General features: G+C 38.4%; 1 protein-coding gene across 2 annotated transcripts; it reads right to left on the bottom strand.

Moving 5' to 3' along the window:
- Window positions 1–11,873: 11,873 nt before the first annotated feature.
- On the bottom strand, window positions 11,874–19,736 carry LOC133708746 (transcription factor bHLH128). 2 transcript variants are annotated; one of them, XM_062134259.1, is made up of 6 exons: window positions 19,181–19,736; window positions 17,776–18,101; window positions 16,557–16,688; window positions 14,031–14,096; window positions 13,121–13,189; window positions 11,874–12,347 (listed from the first exon to the last, which is right to left on the bottom strand). In XM_062134259.1, exons 1-6 carry the CDS (start codon window positions 19,596–19,598, stop codon window positions 12,297–12,299), a joined length of 1,062 nt encoding a protein of 353 aa, XP_061990243.1. In that variant the 5' UTR covers window positions 19,599–19,736; the 3' UTR covers window positions 11,874–12,296. The 2 variants fall into 2 exon arrangements, with proteins under 2 accessions (XP_061990243.1, XP_061990244.1); XM_062134260.1 differs by having other exon boundaries at window positions 17,776–18,098; window positions 19,181–19,735.
- Between the last annotated feature and the right edge of the window lie 975 nt (window positions 19,737–20,711).

The raw sequence follows: 20,711 nt of genomic DNA on the forward strand, positions 1-20,711 counted from the left end.
CTTAAACATACTTTTATTAATTTTAACAATCTTCTAAATACTAGACCAGTTTTTATGTTACTCGTCCTCAATTTTATTTATTTATTTATACACATCACAGAGTTATCTTAATAAAAAATAGGGTTAAATACTGTTTACATAAAAAAGTACTTCAGTCTCTGTCCTTCTAATTTCACATGTTTACTCCTTGTACTCTTAATTTTGGACAAATAGGTCTATTCTGTTACTCTCATTCCAAAAATTCTATTAAATCACTGACGTGGCAGTCTTTCTGCGGTAAAATGTCTATTCTACCCTCACTTCCTTTTTTTTTTTCATCTCTTTTTTTTCTCTGCTCGATGAGGACAAACTCTTCTTGTTCTCTGCTGCAATACCTATGAGACCGACACCGACACCTCCAAGGCCAAACCAGACCCATCGTACGGCTTGGGATCTTCCTCATCTTTCATCGCTTCTTCTTCAGGTTACTCTCACTCCTTCTTCTCTCAGATGGGACGATCTGGGTTTCGAGGTGGAGGGAGAGATCCAGATCAGGGACGGAGGCGAAGTAGGTCGATACTGAGTCGACTCAATCGTTGACGATGGGACGATCTGGGTTTCGAGGCGGAGGGAGAGATTGAGATCAGGGACTGAGGCGAAGCATGTCGAGTTCAGGTGGAGGTCGTGCGTCCCAAAGCATGAGGGAGGTGCGGCAGTGCAATTCTGGGTTTGCATTGGCTCGGCGGTGCAATTCAAGTTTAGGAGGACTCTGAACCCGAGTTTGTGGTGATTCAGACTTAGGGTTTTTGATTGTTATTGGCTTTCGATGAATTAAGCAAGGTGTGTAGTGGGTTTTCCAGCAATGAAAAGAAGAAAATCAAGAAACCCAAAAATTGAAATCTTGAAATTGAAGAATTGAAGAAGAAGCTCAGAATGGCGCATCAAATGTGCTTCGACTACCTCCAGCGCCGGATTGAGTCGGAGTTCTCCGGCAAACTTGTCTTCATCCACGGACTCTCCGATTCTGCTTTTCTGTATGGCTCAAACGTCGTTGTTTAGCTCCAAGTTCAATTCTTTACCCTCTCTCTCTCTCATCCATGTGCATTAAGTACTTGCAGAAGTTCAATGCTTTTTTATTTTGTTGAGAAAGTTCAATACTCAAATTACTTGGGTTTTTGCAGTTGTCTAGTTCAAGTGGAGAAGCTGCTTCAGCTCCTCAATTCTTGCTCAAGTATCTATCCAGTCATCACCATGATTGCTTGACCAAATTTGTACAGTGATTTGGCTCAATTTGATTCTGGAAATGAATTAGCTTTTGATTTGTGTTCTGGTGTTTGATTAATTGAACTGTAGCTCAAATCTGAGATTGCTGATTTTAGTTGCTGATTGGTTTTCAAAAATTGTTGTTCTTGTGGTGCAGTTTGTTGTATTAACATTGCCAAATTGGTGTGAGGAGAGGGGTTCATCGGAAGAAGAAGTGAAGAAGATTGAGGAGGTGAAGAAGAAGAGAGAGTTGGAAAAAAAAGATATCAAAAAATATATATATAGGGTAGAATAGACATTTTGCCTCAGAAAGACTGCCACGTCAGTGATTTAACGGAATTTTTGGACAGAGAGTAACGGAATGAACCTATTGGTCCAAAATTGAGAGCACAAGGAGTAAACGTGTGAAACTAGAAGGATAGCGACTGAAGTGTTTTTTGGGTAAAAGTTCATGGAGTAAACAATATTTAACCCTAAAAAATACATCAAAGAGTTGTATCATCTTGGGTATTGCTAGACCTAGAGAAGTTAATGGAAGCCATGATGATCAAGTTTTGTTGTTACCTCCATTGTACCAATTATTAGAGCATATTTATGCGACATTTTTATTATAAATCAATAGCCAAGTACTAGCTAGTACTATAACCATATTACTCTTATTCCTAGTGTAACTAGGTAGAGTAGCCAAGTTCAACGACTAAGTTGGGTCTTCATCAAACATAGATCATTTCAGCGACGTCCCTCTTGCTTTTCCTTAGCCTTAAGCCGATTCAACAGAACTCCTTCCTCACGAGCACGCTATGCTCCGGACTTGTTCGTGGTGCTCAATCCACCCTTGTGTCTTCCTTCAGCAAGGTGTTCTTGAGCCTTGAGGCTCTTCCCACCAATTCCACTGGGAATAACAGTCTTCCCCTTCCTTGCCCTCTCATCAAGCTCGCCGCTTTTCTAGGGGTCCTTGAGGTCCTGTCTTAAATTTTCTCCCATGGTGTAGAAAAGATGGACATTTCTTCCTTTTACTATAGTCGTTAATTATTTAATCATTCATAGCTTTTAAAAACGGATCCGGATCCTCTCCTAACCCAACAATCTACCTAAGCTACCTAAGCTTTGAAAGAGGTGATGACACATGGCTTTTATGAGATCCAATGGTCTACAACAAACTCACATGATTTTTCTCTCTTATTTTTAACTTTTATTTTGTCTTTTCCCAACCTTGTTTCTTCTATACTTTATCTTCTCACTTCCATTCTTTCCCTTTCTCTTTCTTTCTGTTCTTCTATCCTAATTACCAGACCCAAAATCTCATACTTCAATGATGTAGGACGAGAATGTGTCTGGTTTAGCCGGAAAATTAGAAAAATAAAGAAGCGGCGTGGAATTAAGAAGAGTAATTGGAAAATAGGTAATTCACGCATAATGAGGTTACTACCTGTTGCAATATCCAAGAAAATTTGGTTTTGGACTTTTCAGGTTTCTCGTGCGAAAAGTCAAGTTTTGATTGTGAATCAGATTTGATCAACTTTTGGCCAAAATGTCTGTTTGAGACGTATGACACCTTTCCAGAATGGGAACGACGAGATCTTCAAGACTCACTTTAGTGAGCCCTATCAGATTTAGGCCAAAATGTATCGTCTTCATTATCCGATTCGTGATTTAATCTTTTCTTTAGGCTAGTCTTAAATTTGTTTTAGGATTCTTTTTATTTTGGGTTCTTAGTTTCCTTTTAAATTTGGATTCTTTAGGATTTCTTATTAGATTATGATTTTAGGTTTTGGATGCCTATATAAGCATCATCATGTTTTGCATCATGATCAGTTTATCATATCAAATTTATTAAAATCTAGAGATTTTCTCTATTTCTCTGGTGGACTCCAGAACTATGTCTTTTAGGGTTAATCGCTTGTAAACCTAGGTTACTTCCGACTGCGTCAGGTGATATCAGAGCAGGTCTTTCCTGTCTCTTTTATTTACCTTTGTAGCAATGGTTGATGAACGTGCTCCAGTTACAAGAGCGGATTTGGATACCCTTACCGTTCAGATGATTGCACAGATGACCGCTGCCGTGAACGCTCAAATGGCAGCCATGAACGCTCAAATGGCAGAATTTCGTGGGTTGTTGAAAGGAAGAAACAACAACATCAACTGTAACAGAGGTGGGGAAGAACAACGTGATAGAGCTCAACATGGTGGTGATTGTGATATTAATTATGATTTCGAGGATCTCATAACCAAGGCTGATATTCCTTACTTTTCTGGTCACATGAACGTGGAGGATTTTCTGGATTGGCAGGTTGAAGTGGATAGATTCTTTGAGATCATGGAGGTTCCAAAACACAAGCAAGCTAAGATGGTTTCTCGGAAGCTGAAAAAAGATGCTGCTTATTGGTGGGATCAATTGCAGAGTTCTCGTCAGAGGCAAGGAAAAGAGCGTGTTCGAACATGGAGAAAGATGAAAGGTCTTCTTAACGAAAATTTTTTGCCTAGAGATTTTTCGATCATGAATTACCGTCCTAAGGTTTTTGAGAAGAAGTTAAAGTCCAAAGAGTTTTATTTGCCTGTTGAGATTAATAGTTTATCTGAAGAAAAGTCAGAAGAATTTCTAATGGAAGATGCTCCACAAGAAATCATCCGTCATGACCAAGAAGAGACTAAAGATGAAATTGTTCATGTGGACATGGTTATTAATAATGAAGAAGTCTTGGAGCTTGAAATTAATCATTCAGAACCAGATGTCATTCAAGAATGCAACCTTGAGAGCCGAGAAGAATCTACTAAGTTTGTTTATGAAAGCCAAAATGCATATGACAGACTCATCTATGGTGTTGGGTTCATGATTGTGCCATCAGAATATGCAGAAGATCCGGCCAATAATCCACAGGTTCAATTGTCTAATTTTGTCTCGAGTCTTTTGTCTACCTATTCTTGTCCTTTATTCAAGAGGAACTCGAGGTCGAGTTCTTTCATAGTGGAGGAGAATGATGTAGGACGAGAATGTGCCTGGTTTAGCCGGAAAATTAGAAAAATAAAGAAGCGGCGTGGAATTAAGAAGAGTGATTGGAAAATAGGTAATTCACGCATAATGAGGTTACTAGTTGCTGCAATATCCAAGAAAATTTGGTTTTGGACTTTTCGGGTTTCTCATGCGAAAAGTCAAGTTTTGATTGTGAATCAAATTTGATCAACTTTTGGCCAAAATGTCTGTTTGAGACACATGATACTTTTTCAGAATGGGAACGACGAGATCTTCAAGACTCACTTTAGTGAGCCCTATCAGATTTAGGCCAAAATGTATCGTCTTCATTATCCGATTCGTGATTTAATCTTTTCTTTAGGCTAGTCTTAAATTTGTTTTAGGATTCTTTTTATTTTGGGTTCTTAGTTTCCTTTTAAATTTGGATTCTTTAGGATTTCTTATTAGATTATGATTTTAGGTTTTGGATGCCTATATAAGCACCATCATGCTTTGTATCATGATCAGTTTATCATATCAAATTTATTAAAATCTAGAAATTTTCTCTATTTCTCTGGTGGACTCCAGAACTATGTTTTTTTAGGGTTTATCGCTTGTAAACCTAGGTTACTTTCGACTGCGTCATTCTATCACCGCCCTTGTGCGCTCTTCTTAAGTAGAGGACCTGGGTCTATGTATGAATCTGAGTATTACATACCATATCAATGAAATCAATTACCACAACATTAAAATATAATCTCAAAATGAACACAATCACCATTGCTTCTTCCCTAAAACTCTAAGAAAATTTCAGAAAATCAAGGGCTCCCATCAAACCCATCGAAACCCACTTAAGAGTATGTTTAGGGTGCTGAGTGAATTGTGTTTCTTCTAGGTTTGATAGCATGGTAACAGAGTCTCCATGGCTCACGCTGATACATGATCATCTATCCGTCGGCGCTGCTTCTTCGATTGGTTTTGGGCGATTTCCAGTTCAAGATTTGAGCTCCTTCATTTGTTTGATTAATTTTACTTGATTATATCATCTTTATCTGGGCTTGTTCTTCATCGGTTCATCCCTTGAATTTTGGGATATGCATTTTGGATTGAGCTTTTTCTAGGTCAATCACTGATGGTTTTCAATAAAGAGGAATCAGAGAATGATCACTACGAAGGAGAGAGAAAGACAAAAGAAAGATGGGCAGTGAAAGGAAAAAACAAAGCATGAGTTAGTTGTAGGCCATTTGATTCGATACCAACACGTGTCTTAACCTTCTTCAAAGTTTAGGTAGGTTAGGCAAAATAGAAGATTAGGAGAGGATCCTCTCCCTTTAAAAATTGGGCCTAATATGTTTTTTTATCAGACTCTAACTAGATTGGGGCTTGTAGAGTGATGGGCTATAGGCGGACGCTCATTATGCTTACCCCAAGTCTAGCTAAAGAAAATAAGCATAAGTAATTGATCAATTTTCTGCGAGAGTTGACGCCCTCTTTGTATTAAAAAGAGGACCTCCTCATTCTGATGTTTAAGCTAATGATCAACACCGTCTATATTTCATGTCTTCGTGCAAGGATTACTTGATAAAAAAATTATCCAAATTAGATAAGAGTTCAACCATTTGATTTTCAGTTTTATCTCTGAACTAAATAAGAAACAGATGATCAAACAATCTCAGACTGAATTTTTGCAAAGATAATTCTTGAAGTAAAATCTAAACATTTACCAGTTCGTATGATTGTGTTATATTACTAATTGGTAGGAACGAGCAGGTTCTTTTTTTATAACAAAAAGAAGTCCTCTTTGGAAAGGAACCAAGTAATTAATCATCTTGTACTGTATCAATGTATGACTAAGGATTTTGTCTATAAATACGTGTTAAATGTGTAAAAGACATAGAACTGTTTGCCCATAAGTAATACTTTGGAGTCTTTGAACAATCATAATGAGTTCATGTTCTCAAAAGAGTTTGTTGATGAGAACAATCACTGAGCTTAACCATCAATGAATTAAAAGGCGTGCCTCAAGGCATTAGAAGAGCAAATAACCAGCAAAACACATCTAATTAAAGAACAGAGGAAGAGATTGGAATAATAATATTTTAATCTCTTTCTCTGTTCTTTATGGTATCAAGAACCTGATTTCTATAATTTTTTTTCTCTCAATCCTCGCTCCCATGGCCTCCTCATCCTCCACTGAGAATACTCCTTCTGTTTCAAACTTCCTCACCATCAAACTTGACCGAACAAACTATCCCCTATGGCTTGCTCAGATCACCCCCATTCTGAAAAGTAGAAAACTTTGGGGTTTTTTTTATGGTACCAATCCGTGTCCCCCTTGCTTCCTGAAAGATAAAGAAGGTTGGCTCACTGATCAAGTTAATCTGGACTTCGAGCCTTGGGTTCTACAAGATCAAATGGTCCTGAGTTAGATCAATGGTTCTCTCACTCCCAAAGTCCTCTCAACTGTCGCACGCTCCACCTCTTCTCATGCTACGTGGACTGCATTAGCTACCCGATTTGCTTCTCAATCCCAGCACCGCGTCCTGCAACTCCGAGCCGATCTCCTTCTCACCACTAGAGGTACTATGTCTGTTTCAGATTACCTGGACAAACTCAATTCCATTGCAGACAACTTGGCCCTTGCCGGTTCTCCTGTCCCTGATACGGATCTTGTCAACATTATCATGACCAATGTTGGCCCCCTATATGAAACAACAGTCAGCTCCGCTCAGGCACGTGATTCTCCTATCATGTATGAAGCCTTAGAAGCTTTTCTCCTTAGTGCGGAGCGCTGCGTCTCTGAATATGCTCTTCCTGCTGCTGTTGAAGGAGTCCATGCACTTCATGCAACTCAATCTAGGGGACGTGGTCGAAACTCATTCATCTCTGGACGTGGGGGTTCCAACCGTGGCGGATCGCATTCTCATGGAATCGCAAGTTCCGGTTCTGCTCATTCTAGAGGCCATGGTACGTTCTTTCATTCTCGTGGCTCCTCTGGGTCTCGTCGGTCTTCCATCTTGGGTCCAGCCCCAGGTACCACTACAAGCAATGGTAACTCCTTTTTCAATACTGGTCGCATTCAATGCCAAATCTGCTCTCCCCTGGCCACTCCACTATTGACTGTTTCAACCGTCTCAATTTATCTTATGAGGGTCGTGTCCCATCTTCTCGGCTCAATGCCATGACTGCTCATCACTCTCCTTCTGACGAAACATGGTTGACAGACACCGGGGCCAATTATCATGTGACACCAAACCTAGGTAATATTGATTCTCCCCAAACTTATACAGGTCTTGATAATCTTGGTGGAATTAATTCTGATTCTGGATTGTCTATTAAACACATTGGCTCGTCTAAACTTCATTCTTCCTCTTCCTCTTTTCATCTCAATGATATTCTTCATTGTCCCTCTGCATCTACTAATCTTCTATCAGTCTACAAATTCACTATTGATAATCATTGTTATTTTATCTTCTATCCTAATTACTTATGTGTTAAGGATCTGAAGACGGGGAAGATGCTCTACAACGGGAAGAGTGAAAATGGCCTTTATCCATTACGGTTTCCTTCAAAAACATCCAAAGTCTCTAGTTCATTGGCTTATGTTGGCTCTCGTGTCTCAGCTGAAACTTGGCATTCTCGCCTTGGTCATTGTAGATACCTCTACTGGCAAGGCTAGTTTGCTACCTCACCAAGCATAAACAACACCCTCGTGGGATCCAACCGCTACTTGCATCTTGTAGCCCTATGTTCAAGCTACGCTACGGTATCCGGAAGTGGCAAATACGTCGTCGGGAAGCCACCTTTCCGGCCTTGCAAAGTTGCCTTCACAACATGGCTTCAAGACTAGAAATGGTGGTTGCTTGTCCCACATCGAAAACCATGTAAAGGAGAAGCATTCCTTCACCTATAAAAGGAATGCCTCCTCCCACAACTCAACACACTCCATTACACACTTTGTAATCCCAAACACACATACTACAACATTCAAGTGGACGTACTTTCCCGCTAAGGCGGAAAACGAACCACTATACTTCGCTTGTGTCGTTCTCTCTCTCTCTCTCTCTCATTCTTTATGTTAATTAGACCTCTCGGTCAACAACGTTAACAGTCATGTTTCTTCTGCTATAGTATCTAAAATATTGTCTAATAAAGCTGTTCCAGTAGTGGGATCAAGCACCTTGTCTTTTTGTCAATCATGTCCATTAGGGAAAAGTACAAAACTTCCCTATCAATTATCAGATTCTGTTTCAAATTTCCCATTAGAATTAATACATTCGGATGTTTGGTGCTCCTCTCTCTTATCTCATCAAGGTTTTAAATATTATTTACTCTTTGTCGATGACTATTCCCGATACTCTTGGATATATCCCATGAAACAAAAGAGTGAAGTCTTTCAATTATTTATCACTTTTCGTACTCACGTGAAAAAATTATTTAATCGTCCTATAAAAATGCTTCAGTGTGATGAAGGCGCGCGGTGAGTACAAGAGTCATGTTTTTCAATCCTATTTATCCACTCATGGAATCTTCCAAAGATTTTCTTGTCCAAAACACCCTGAACAAAACGGTTTGGCCGAACGAAAGCATCACCATATTGTTGATACTGGACTCACTCTTTTAGCCCATGCACATATGCCATCCACGTATTGGGTTGACTCGTTCAATACGGCAGTGTATCTCATCAATCGTCTTCCATCCCGAGTTCTTAACTATGCCTCTCCCTATGAAAAACTTTTTCATCGTTTGCCTCAATATCACTCTTTAAAAGTCTTTGGCTGTGCTTGTTTTCCTTATCTTCGTCCCTATAAATCTTCTAAATTACAATTACGGTCCAAACGTTGTGTGTTCTTGGGTTATTCACTCAATCATCAAGGATATCGTTGTTTTGATCCATCTTCAGGTCGTGTTTATTTGTCTCGTCATGTGTTATTTGATGAGTCCAATTTTCCATTTACCGAAAATGCTCTCACTTTAGTCTCCTCCATTGATCCCTCAACAGATCAGTCCATTATAATTTTTGGCCCAGTCTCAGGCACAAGTCCATCTCTTTCTCCAAGTCCTTCTCCTTCTCCACGTCTCTCTGCTCCTCCAAGTCAATCTCCCTCTCCTTCTCCTTCTACCGCAAACATTGCTCCTCCTCCAGACCATGAACGTCAACCACCCACACCGTCTCTACAAGTCTATACTCGGAACCCACACCGCCAAATTCTCACTTTTGGTGATTCATCACAATCCCAATCTCCAACTTCCCCTTCTCTCCCAAATCAGAGTCCTTCCACTCCGATTTCGCCCTCCTCTGCACAACCACCTGCATCACCAATTACTTCACCCTCGTCCCACACCGATCCCCATTCGTCCACCTCTCTCCCCACTGACAATCTGATTCCACCATTGTTATCCTCTCCTTTGGTGTCACAGGTGAATAATCATGGCGGCATCATCACTCGCAGCAAACATGGTATTAGCAAGCCCAATCCCAGATATGCTATGCACTCTACTCTCCTAGCTCTTCCTCTTGAGCCTACTTGTTATACACAAGCTGCAAAGTATCAAGAATGGCATGAAGCAATGGGTCACGAGTTCAAAGCATTGCAACAGGCAGGTACTTGGTCCTTAGTTCCACCATCCTCCTCAATGAATATTCTTCCTAATAAATGGGTATTCCGAATCAAGAAACGCTCAGATGGGAGTATTGAGCGATATAAGGCAAGGCTGGTAGCCAATGGTTTTCATCAGCAAGAGGGCCTTGATTATACTGAAACGTTCAGTCCAGTTGTTAAGCACTCCACAATTCGCCTCGTTCTTGCTCTTGCAGTCAGTCATCGTTGGCCAATTAGACACTTACATGTCCAAAATGCGTTTCTCCATGGCTATCTCAATGAGGATGTCTATATGAAGCAACCTGTTGGCTTTGTCGATCCCAAATTCCCACAACATGTCTGCAAGCTCCGCCGTTCTTTATATGGTTTAAAACAGGCCCCTCGGGGTTGGTTTCGGTGCTTTTCGGATTACTTAGAAGAACTTGGCTTCCTGGAATCACGGGCTGACTACTCTATGTTCACATTCAATAATAGAGGCATATATATCATTTTTCTCATTTATGTGGATGACATACTGATCACGAGTAACAACTCTTCTCACATATCACACCTCATTCATCAACTCAACTCCTTATTCTCTATGAAAGATTTGGGCTCTGTTCATTACTTTCTTGGTATTGAGGCTGTTTATAATGGTGACCATTTGCATCTGACACAACATAAATATATTGTGGATTTGTTGAAAAGGACCAAGCTTCACGATTCTAGACCTTATCCTACGCCTGTTTTATCTGGCAAAAAGCTTAGTGTCTATGATGGAGTCAAATTAGAGGATCCGTCAGAATATAGAAGTATTGTTGGGGCTTTACAGTACCTTACTCTCACTCGTCCTGATATTTGTTATGCTGTTAATCAAGTGTGTCAGTTCATGCACTCACCAACTAATGTCCATTGGGTGGCAGTCAAAAGAATCCTACGATATTTGAAGTGTACCATTAATCATGGATTAGTTTATCAACCAGGTTCTCTCAAGTTAGTTGCCTATTCGGATGCCGATTATGCGGGTGATCCGGATGATCGTCATTCCACTGGTGGGTTCTGTGTTTATCTTGGTCCAAACTTGATCTCTTGGAGCTCCAAGAAACATAAAACAGTATCCAGGTCCAGTGCTGAAGCTGAGTACCGACAGCTTGCTTACACAGCTGCTGAGTTGTCTTGGCTTCGATCTCTATTTCGTGATCTTAATGTGTTTCTCTCATGTCCCCGGATCTGGTGTGATAATGTCAGCTCCATAACTTTGGCCTCCAATCCAGTTTTTCATTCCAGAACCAAGCATATCGAAGTTGATTACCATTATGTGAGGGATAAGGTTGTTAGAAAAGAGCTGGCCGTTTCCTATGTCTCTACTGATGACCAAACAGCAGACATTTTCACCAAGGGCTTATCAACTCAGCGTTTCCAATTTCTTACGTCCAAGCTTCCGATTCGTGCTCGTCCTCTCAGCTTGCGGGGGAATGATGTTAGTCCAGGTTCATTGCATAATCTTAGTGCTTCAATCACTCTGTGAATCAAATGGCAGATCCTAAATCAAAGAGTATCAGTTTCTTGTATCTGCTTTCAATTCAATATATTCTGTAAATCAAACAGTTAGTTCTTACCTTAGATAGAATATAGTCCTTGTATAAATCTAGGCATTGTACAGTAAAGCAATTATCTAAATCACACAGATTATTCCAATCTCTTCCTCTGTTCTTTACTAATTTGGTGGTTGGGCGATGAGGCTTCAAAACCGTGTGTAGAAGGCGTAAAACACAGGGTTAGGACTCACTTACGCAGCAGGGTTTTTTTTATATTATTTTTCTATCAAAAAGAGCAGAACGGCATCGTTTGTTCAAAACCAAAGACGCAGCAAGTCTTTCATTACTATCTTCTTTTCAAATTCTCGACTCAAAACCTCCCCAAGTATGTTTTATTATACACACAGATGTGTGTGTATTTATACTGCAAGACTTACACCTTACGCCTCAATGCTTATGTTTTACCGAGGCTCTCTCGAAAACGCATTGAGTTACGCCTCAACGCCCTCAGCATTTTAAAACATTGATTTGGATCAAACATTATAGAAAGACAATGAAGCATTAGAGAATATGAAACTGCACACAATGCTACCAATGATCGAACATTACAGAAAGACAAAATGAAGCATTACAGAATATGAAGCTGCATACAATGCTACCAATGGTTGGTGAGATGAACAGAATACACGGTATTCGTTTGGTGAAACAAATTAACAAAGTTGACTTCCTCCACAGAAACAGTAGTTGCTTCATTATATGTACAACTTTATCCAAGAATACAAAGATGATTTAAATCACTACAAAATATGCAAGGACAATTGCCGTCCTAAAAGTGTTTGAATCTACTTTTCTACAGAAGAAATATAGAGTCTAACCTGGTAATGCAACAAAACTAGTCTAACTTCGGTCCCTCCTACCTTCTCGACCCCTTTTAATTTTGGGCCTCTGTAGTTCCCTTATTTTCTTCATTATCATCAGGTAATGTTATGTGGGTTTGCAGCCGCAAGTGCAACCTTCAAGATCTTTGTGAAGATTCTGCCAGATGCGGGAAAACAAAAACAAAATGTTATAAAAGTTACTTGAGGTAGGCATAAAGGGGCGCAAGTACAAAGCTCATAAACCAGAAAATGATCATTCCATCTCTGTATGCTCATTTTTATCATTTTATTTTATTTTTTGGCAAAGTCAATGTAACTTCATCTGATATAGCAAGTTACACTCATCTGGCCTGTTCTTAAATACATTATAGTTTTGAAGAGTTATCAGTATCTTCCTAATAATCATAAATTCATAGTCTCTGAACTGATAAGCGGAAACATATTCTAAATCATAATTTTTGTTCTAAAAATCATTTCGAAAACAGATATCAAGAATATCTTTCTTGATGATTTCAAGCTTTAAACCCACATAAACACTCCCATGAGTACATGCACTCATACTTTATAGTAAAAACAATAAACGAATTCCTAATGAATTTACAGAAGCACCTTTTCAGTTACAGATGAACTTTTAGTTCTTACTCAAGAATCACTTGACAAATGCTTCCAGAAGAAGCGCTTCCAAGTGAGTACACATGAAATACTTGAGTTCTTAATGAAGTTTCTAGACAATATATATCTTCCCCAAGTATAAGACATATGGTAATGCTTCTCCACATTGTGAAACGTTGAGCATTTCAGACATTAAGTGAGACATTTCAGACATTCATAGTTTCTGGTTATGTCAATCTATGATTTTCCCCATTTCTTTGATATGCAATTTATACTATGTTATCTCTGTTTGTCATTATAGAGTGGTGATTTACAAACCTGGACTTGATTTTGTAGACCCTTGATATGTTGCACAGCCAAATCCAACATGTCTGCATAGCTTGTTTGCTGCCATAATAATTGAAGAGATTATAAGATATGGTTCATCTTCAGGAATCATCAAAGGTTAGTTACATGTTCAGCACAGTTATCTCCATATGGACACTAAAGCTGAAATGTACTAGCATAGTAGCATTGGCTCCAAAATGTAGTGCCACAATAGGTGCAATATAATACTGTTACACGTGCATCAATTGCAAAACCAAATATTGCACAGAAAGCAACCCCATTGGGAGTGTCTATACAAAGCAATGTTTGTATTTCAAGTTAGAAATGTATCTTTACATAATTATTCGACCATTTTATACAAACTCTAAATATGAGACAAGAATCTGCAGATCAACAAAATCACAACTAGATTTCTAGCTTTCGAATATGAAATGGATAACAGAGAACTTGTTGCGATCAGTAGTGTACACGCAAGAGTAGTGAGTGGTGATCTGTGAAGTTAATACCACCTAACACTTTCGACCAAAAAAAAAATCTCGAAATCAAGCATGGCAAATTGGCAATACTCATCCACAACGCATGAAGACATACAATGGGCCAAGTGGGATTTTCATCTGAACAACAACGAAAAGCTAAATTTGTATCATGAACTTTCAAGACCTGAATAACTATTAGCAAAAGTTGTTTCATTCAAATTTGGTATAGACTGTTATAAAATACCAAAGAAGACTGTCTGGACCAGGAATTCCAATGCATCTTATATACTTGCAACAAAAAGCACATGAAAATACGAAAATGCTTGTAACATGAAAATGCAGGAAACCATATATATATCAAAACAATATATATGTTCCTGTAATTAACATTCAGCATCCAGATCTAAGAGATTCATCGTTATTACCTTATCCATGTTAGGGACAAGGTCTTGCAGTTTCTTTAACTTCCCACTTATTCTAGTTCTTCTCTCCTGTGATACAAGCAAAAGATACAAGTCAGCTGTAGAGACTAAATAAACCCACACAACATATTAAAATGAAATCCCACCTCTACGAATATAGGTCACATGACCAACTCGACATGCAAGACTTTAGTTAACACTGATAAGTGCATTCCAAGTATTATTTGGACAAAAATATTGACAGCTTCCCAAGTAATAATTGTGTAAATGATACAAAGGAGTTGCACAAAGAGGTATGGGTATGACTCCTAGGTTTCTCTCTAATACAGAATATAAAACCATCTAATTGATCCCTTGTTCCACCAACACTAAGACTTTGCCTCCTTTTCTGTTTAATCTTAAGAATGCTAACACCAAAGACTGGAATGTTGAACCCATCCGAACTCTATAAAGTTCAGCAATATTGAGTGCTCTCATTTCTTAGAGGCGGAAAGATAGCATTGCCGGAATCTCTCATCCAAAAACCAAGGAGAATAGGTGGAGAGACCCAGATTCTTTATATTATTATGAACGGCTTAACATGTGGGACTATATTCTCCAACAATAAGAGCCAATGTCTCATCTACAGCTGGTCGGTTTGTAAACTATAATTTCTCTGATACATTTGTTGTTCTAAGATGGTTCCTTCAAAGACAGGTTTTCCAGTATACCAAATCACTCTTGTAAAAGGCCATATTCTGTTTGCAGCATTACATCTAAGCTTTCATACATTACCCAAATAGTATAGCTGGATAAATATGGCCTCTAATATCAGTGCCAGCTGGATCACCCATTCAAAACCTGAATTTTTAGTACTACACATTAGTACTTTCTGTAGGTAGTGGCACTTTCTATGCACTTCATTAACTTATCATCAGTTTCCTAATTCAAACTATTAAGAGAAACGTACTTTGGGCATAAGTTTTTATTTCCATTTTCACTTTTATTGTTTTGATAAAGGGGTGTCATTCCATTAATGTAGAGAGTTAAAATTATACAGAGTTAATACACTAATAATGACCAGATGAAAGAAAAAAGAAAGTTGTGTCTCATGCAATTGGACTCTTTTCAAGTACCACTAGTAAGGTCAGTTTTAGAACACAAGACTTGGTTAAACAAATCATCAATCCTTTATAACTTCTGCTGGCAGTGATGCTTCGCATATTCCCCTCAGTACTTTTAGATAAAAACTTATATTTTTCTATCCAATACCATTTATTGACAGCTTCAAAGCCTCTCTCTTGCTGTTGTAAGTTGAAGAAGCGTCCTACTTCTGGCTTAGCACAAAACCAAAACAGTACCTCAAACTCAAAAAAACTCGCATACCTTGAGAGTAGAAAAAGATACCAACTTAACCCTCTGACTAGTTTTCAACCTATTTCTGATGGAAAGCATCGAACAAACATACCATATTTCACCTGCATACAGTTAACCATTGAGTCTCCAAAACAGACAAAATAGAGGTTTTGCATTCCTCAATCTCCCATGCCAATTCCCCTTCCCATTCCCTAGTTTCAACTTCATAATAAAGAAGACTGACAAGTATGCCTCTATATTTAAGCTTCCCGATGGTGGTGTCCTGATGACATTTCCACTTACAACTTTCCAGCGTTTCCAATCACTAAAATGGGTATTTCAGAGTCCATATTTTTCTAATTCTAACAATCTCGTCCAAAGAATGGGTGTGAAAGTCCTACAATCCGATTCTGCAATACATAGGTAGCATAATTGTAAGTGGAACTTCCAAGATCAAGCATCAATCGAGTCCAATCTCCAATGAGTACTTCCAAGTTCAGACTTGTTTCAGGATTTCGTCAATATCCTTCATTGGTTCAACATTAGTTCAAATATTATGAGCAAATAGATTATCTTTTCTTATCTAAAAACATTGGTTCAGGTAGCAATTCCTCTCACCCACTATGAACTTTAAACACAAAAATTACAATTAAAAAAAAATAACTGACAACAAAATAGCTTCATATTGATTAATGCCCAACGACCCAAACAACAAAGAGATAGATTCAGTAAAACTTTGCAAAATGGATCAAGAAATGATTTTTTAGAAAAAGCGTAAACTATGAATGCTATAAATTAAAGTTGCAAATAGCTTTTGAGTTCTGTTCAATGACAGAGACTTGGATTCTATAATTTGTTTAATGCCTAACCAAGGTCTCACCATCTTCTAAAGCAGACGACTTCCCATACCCACTTATCTTTCGGGATTATCAACATAGTAATTGTGATACTGGAAGAAGACATGATAACCCAAACAGCCTACCTCAACAGGAAATCAATGTGTAGATTCAAATGTAAGAAAAATTGCACTACAGCATGCTCATGACTACTGAAGTACTGATGCTATCCTTCCATTTCTAAAAACGATCCTGCTCACAGAATATTACTAAAGATACATACAAATAAATGGACGTATTCTTTATTTTGTGTTTTGCATGTCCTGAATAATCATATGATCTCTTTAATGTTACTAACCCTCTCAGCAATGCTTCTGGGATGAGTTGCACAGCCACGCTTAGCACGGATTTTGCAAGGAACTGAATCTTCAGGGATGTGTAGTAGCTTCTCCACTGTTGCCATTTCTAAAGTTGTCTGGGGCAGGCTAAACTGAAATAAACAATGAATCAAAGGGTTTAACAAAGGAATTGTGACTCCCCATGAACCAGAGGGATTATATTAATGTAACTTATCAAGGTGACCAACTTATCAACAGAATTCGATAATAAACTACAAGAGGGTCTCATTATCATATGTTGACAGTTGATTTTCCAGTTGACATCTTAAAGAAAACTCCATACAAGTAGTGATTTTATTTTAAAAGAGATGTTTACCATCAATCTGGCCACCTCCCACCTAACTACCTATTTAAGCAACTGCGAGCACTATATTTCTTTATGGACTTCAAAATAACGTAAATGATTCCACAATAGAATGCCAATAAACAACATTAGGGATGATCAGAGCCAACGTCTCATTATTTGAAAGTGAAGAGCAATTAAGAGTTTAAGAAAACAAAGTTTGAACATTACAGCCACATTTGAGGGTTCAATTATATGATGTTATCCCTTAACGTGAGGAAGTATATCTCCTATCCATTCAACTTGTCTGAAAGAATCGCATAGGATTTGAAAAGTGCATGATTGACATGTAATGAAAACATTATCATGTTTCTCTACTATTTATTATTTTTATAACAAGTTGGATAAACAGTAGCACCGTCGAAGCAGACATAAAATGGTTTCAATTAAGGCAATTTTAGGATAGGAGGTTAGGATGCTCTAAGGAACGATTCTTTCTGTCGACCCCAAAGGGGTATTTCATTTTTGTACTGCTTGCTGAATCTAATGAATGGGCTTACCTCTTTCAATCAAAAAAAAAAAAAAAAACAACAACAACAGTAGCACCGTTGCTTATATCTGTATATAAAATGGAAAAAGGAGATGAGTACTTAATTTAATATGTGATGCAAGTTTTTCACTAGTCTAATTGATGCAGATACTTAGATGCAAGTTTTTCACTAGTCTAATTGATGCAGATAGAGAGGACCTAAAACAGATACTTAGATGCAAGTTTTTCACTAGTCTAATTGATGCAGATAGAGAGGACCTAAAACAAATACTTAGATGCAAGTTTTTCACTAGTCTAATTGATGCAGATAGAAAGGACCTAAAACAAATACTTAAATGCAAATTACCTGAGATTCTAAGGTATTGAGGCAGTTAAATATGTCACCATCCATATTTTTAGCTCGTTTACTTGTTGGAGCAGAAAAGACAATAGAATTGGTATTATCCCAGGAGTCCATCCCAAAGCTACTAGCAGGATAAGAATGCATGGCACTATGTTGGCCACTGGTAGAGCTAACACCTTCGACAGCATTTTCACTAACTTCAGAGATTTGAGAAAGAGAATCTTGCCTAGTGAAGCTCAACTGGGACTTCAACCTTGTTCCTCCATGGCCACCATTAGGCCCACCTTGTGAGCTATAGCTTCCACTTCCCCGTGTAACTGAAAATCCTGCTATTGACATGGTCAAAAATGAATGACGATCCTTAAACCCACTTTCATTATCAACAATGCCCACAAGTTATAACTATGCCAAATCCGTTGATAGTAATATCCATAACATGTTAGATCCTAAAATATCATACACATTAAACAGCATATCCACTTCAGAATGCTTAAATAGACTTAATTTTGATTGTCTAGAAAGAAACAAAAAAAATTTTTTATTACATCAACAAACTCCAATTACAACAATTTGTCTTCCGTGAGTCGAACTCACAATCTCTCACTTACAAAAGGGAGACTAATGCCACTGGACCAGATGATACTAGGCTAGAAAGAAAAAAAAAACTTTGCATAGATTCTTCTTCTTTCTTTTTTGCTTGAATTTTTTTATCTTTCTTGTGCTTGAATATGTAAAAGTACATAAATGGCCAGACATTAAACGAAATTAAAATTGGTCAAAACAAAAATAAATTATAGAAAAATCATAAATTTCCAAGTACCCTTTCAAAAAAAAAAAAAAAAAATTCCAAGTACATTGTATAACACTCACATTTAAGAGAATATCAAATGCGACCAAACAAGAAGAAGAGGTCTTGCTTCACAATACCTTGTCTTCATTACATATATTTCAAACGTAACGGCAACGTGACATTTTCTTCTTCTTTTTTTGAATAAACAACGTGACATATCCTAAGCCCTTATGGAATAAATATTCTGCCACTATATGTAAAATATATACATATATATGAACATATAGTAATAAAAATGACACCTACCCAACCCATGCTTACACGTGATTCATGAGTTGGACCTGGTTCATGAGAACTCACCTCTCTTTCTTGCTTGCTAATCATGAAAATTCATAAGGAAATGCTATTTTCGTAATAACAACGAACTACAGTGGACATTACCGTCCGCTCAAGTTTACGGTCAAAGTTATTCCTCCCTATCCAGTGACCATGAGCAAGAAAACCGACAGTTAAAATCCCAAAAGTGCCCCTACCCACAACTGGCAACACAACTCAAGTCACCAAGGACATAACAGTAATAGAACAAACAAAAAAAACCAAAGTGGGAAAAAGACGTACCATTGTTGTCAGTGAGATGGCTCGGGAAGCCAGCTGGAGAGCTTCTCTGGCGAACCAAAGCCGAGGAAGAACACGAGGTAGAAGAAGAAGATCCAATCGCGGCCGCCATCTCGCCCAAACCGTACGATCTGGGCAGCGGCTTCGTGGCCTCCTTGTTAGCGTTGGATGGGTTGACTTTGAAGGTTGACTCGGAGGTGAGGGAGGAGGAGTCGCCGTCTGCGCCGCCGCCGCCGGAGAAGTATCGGCCGACGAAGGAAGCAGGTCGGAGGGCGGAGAATTCACGCTCGGCGACTGCTCCAATGACGGAGTCGACGGCGGAGGTGAGGAGGGAGCCCGGAGCTGAGCCGTAGCGGGTGATGCCGGTTGGGCTTGGGCCCATGGGCTTTTGGGACGAGGATGATGAGGATGAAGGGTACATGAGTACGAGTAGTGGCAGCAGCAGCAGAAAAGCTGAAGCTTCTTCTGGGTTTTGTGGCGTTAAAAGACGGAAATAAAGTGAGGTCCGTTTTGGAAAGGGCGAGGCTTTGCTTAATGGGGGAAATTCTAAGAAAGATATATAGTTTGCATCACCTGCAGGTGACGGTAGCCTTTATAACACCACCTTGCGAATCTTAGAAGATAGTTTACTGAGTTGGCGCACGTGTTGCTTCTCGGTTCTTTCCAAAAGGAAATTTTTCGTTCATAAATTTAAGCACACACTTGCAGAAAATTTAATGAGTCAATAGGTAGTCTTCTCAAATCTTTGATTCGTTAAGTTAAGTTTCAAAATTTAGTGGACATTAAGAATTAAACTTCGTATGATCATATAGCTTTTAGGAAATCAAAATTAGTTCTCACCAGACAACGGTTGCAGAATTTGGTGTACTTATTATAGATATGCTTGAGTTTAGTACGTGGGGGCTTTTTTTACGGTCTAAATTTTTGCTTTAATCATTTACTTCTAAGTTGTTTCTCATTAGAAACTTAAAAGTTGTTATTAGATCTTAAGTGAAAATTCAATGGTTAAGTAATCTCTTTTTTTTTTTTTTTTTTGAGAAGCAATGGTTAAGTAATGGACTCAAATGGCAAGTGTAAACATGTACCTCTCGGATATTTTAGGAAGATTCAATTAATTCAGATGAGTTTAAATTCGATGAAATATTATGTGGTAGGAATAGGATCGTACCGTACGAATACTTGTGTCCAAATTATGGTTCTAGTCAGGGAGAACTACTAGTACTAATATACTAGAAGGTGATAGTACGTCAAGTCCAGAAATCGGTTCAAGACATCAGTCGTCAGTCTTTGACTAAGCATATAGGGACACAAGATGGAGATGAAGGAGCACACCTCATAGAGCAGATTCATTGAATATTGACCAACCTCAGACTTTATGACTTTATGAATGAAAATTTATCTACTTGTCAATTGTATTATCTTCCTAAGTTATGGATGCAACTAGTTTTTAAACATAAGACATGCATCATTGGTTGTTTTGCATTCATGTTATTATCATGAATTTCATTTTTCATCACAATCACAATTAGCACCA

This window comes from Rosa rugosa, chromosome 5 (genome assembly GCF_958449725.1).
Source record: "Rosa rugosa chromosome 5, drRosRugo1.1, whole genome shotgun sequence".
In the NCBI taxonomy this organism is placed as follows: Eukaryota; Viridiplantae; Streptophyta; class Magnoliopsida; order Rosales; family Rosaceae; genus Rosa; species Rosa rugosa.

Coding starts and splice junctions, on each gene's coding strand:
- LOC133708746 (XM_062134259.1), bottom strand. CDS start 19,598: ATGTACCCTTCATCCTCATCATCCTCGTCCCAAAAGCCCATGGGCCCA. Junction 18,102..19,180: donor CCATCTCACTGACAACAATG/GTACGTCTTTTT, acceptor CCATGTCAATAG/CAGGATTTTCAGTTACACGG. Junction 14,097..16,556: donor CCAGAAGCATTGCTGAGAGG/GTTAGTAACATT, acceptor CTTGTATCACAG/GAGAGAAGAACTAGAATAAG.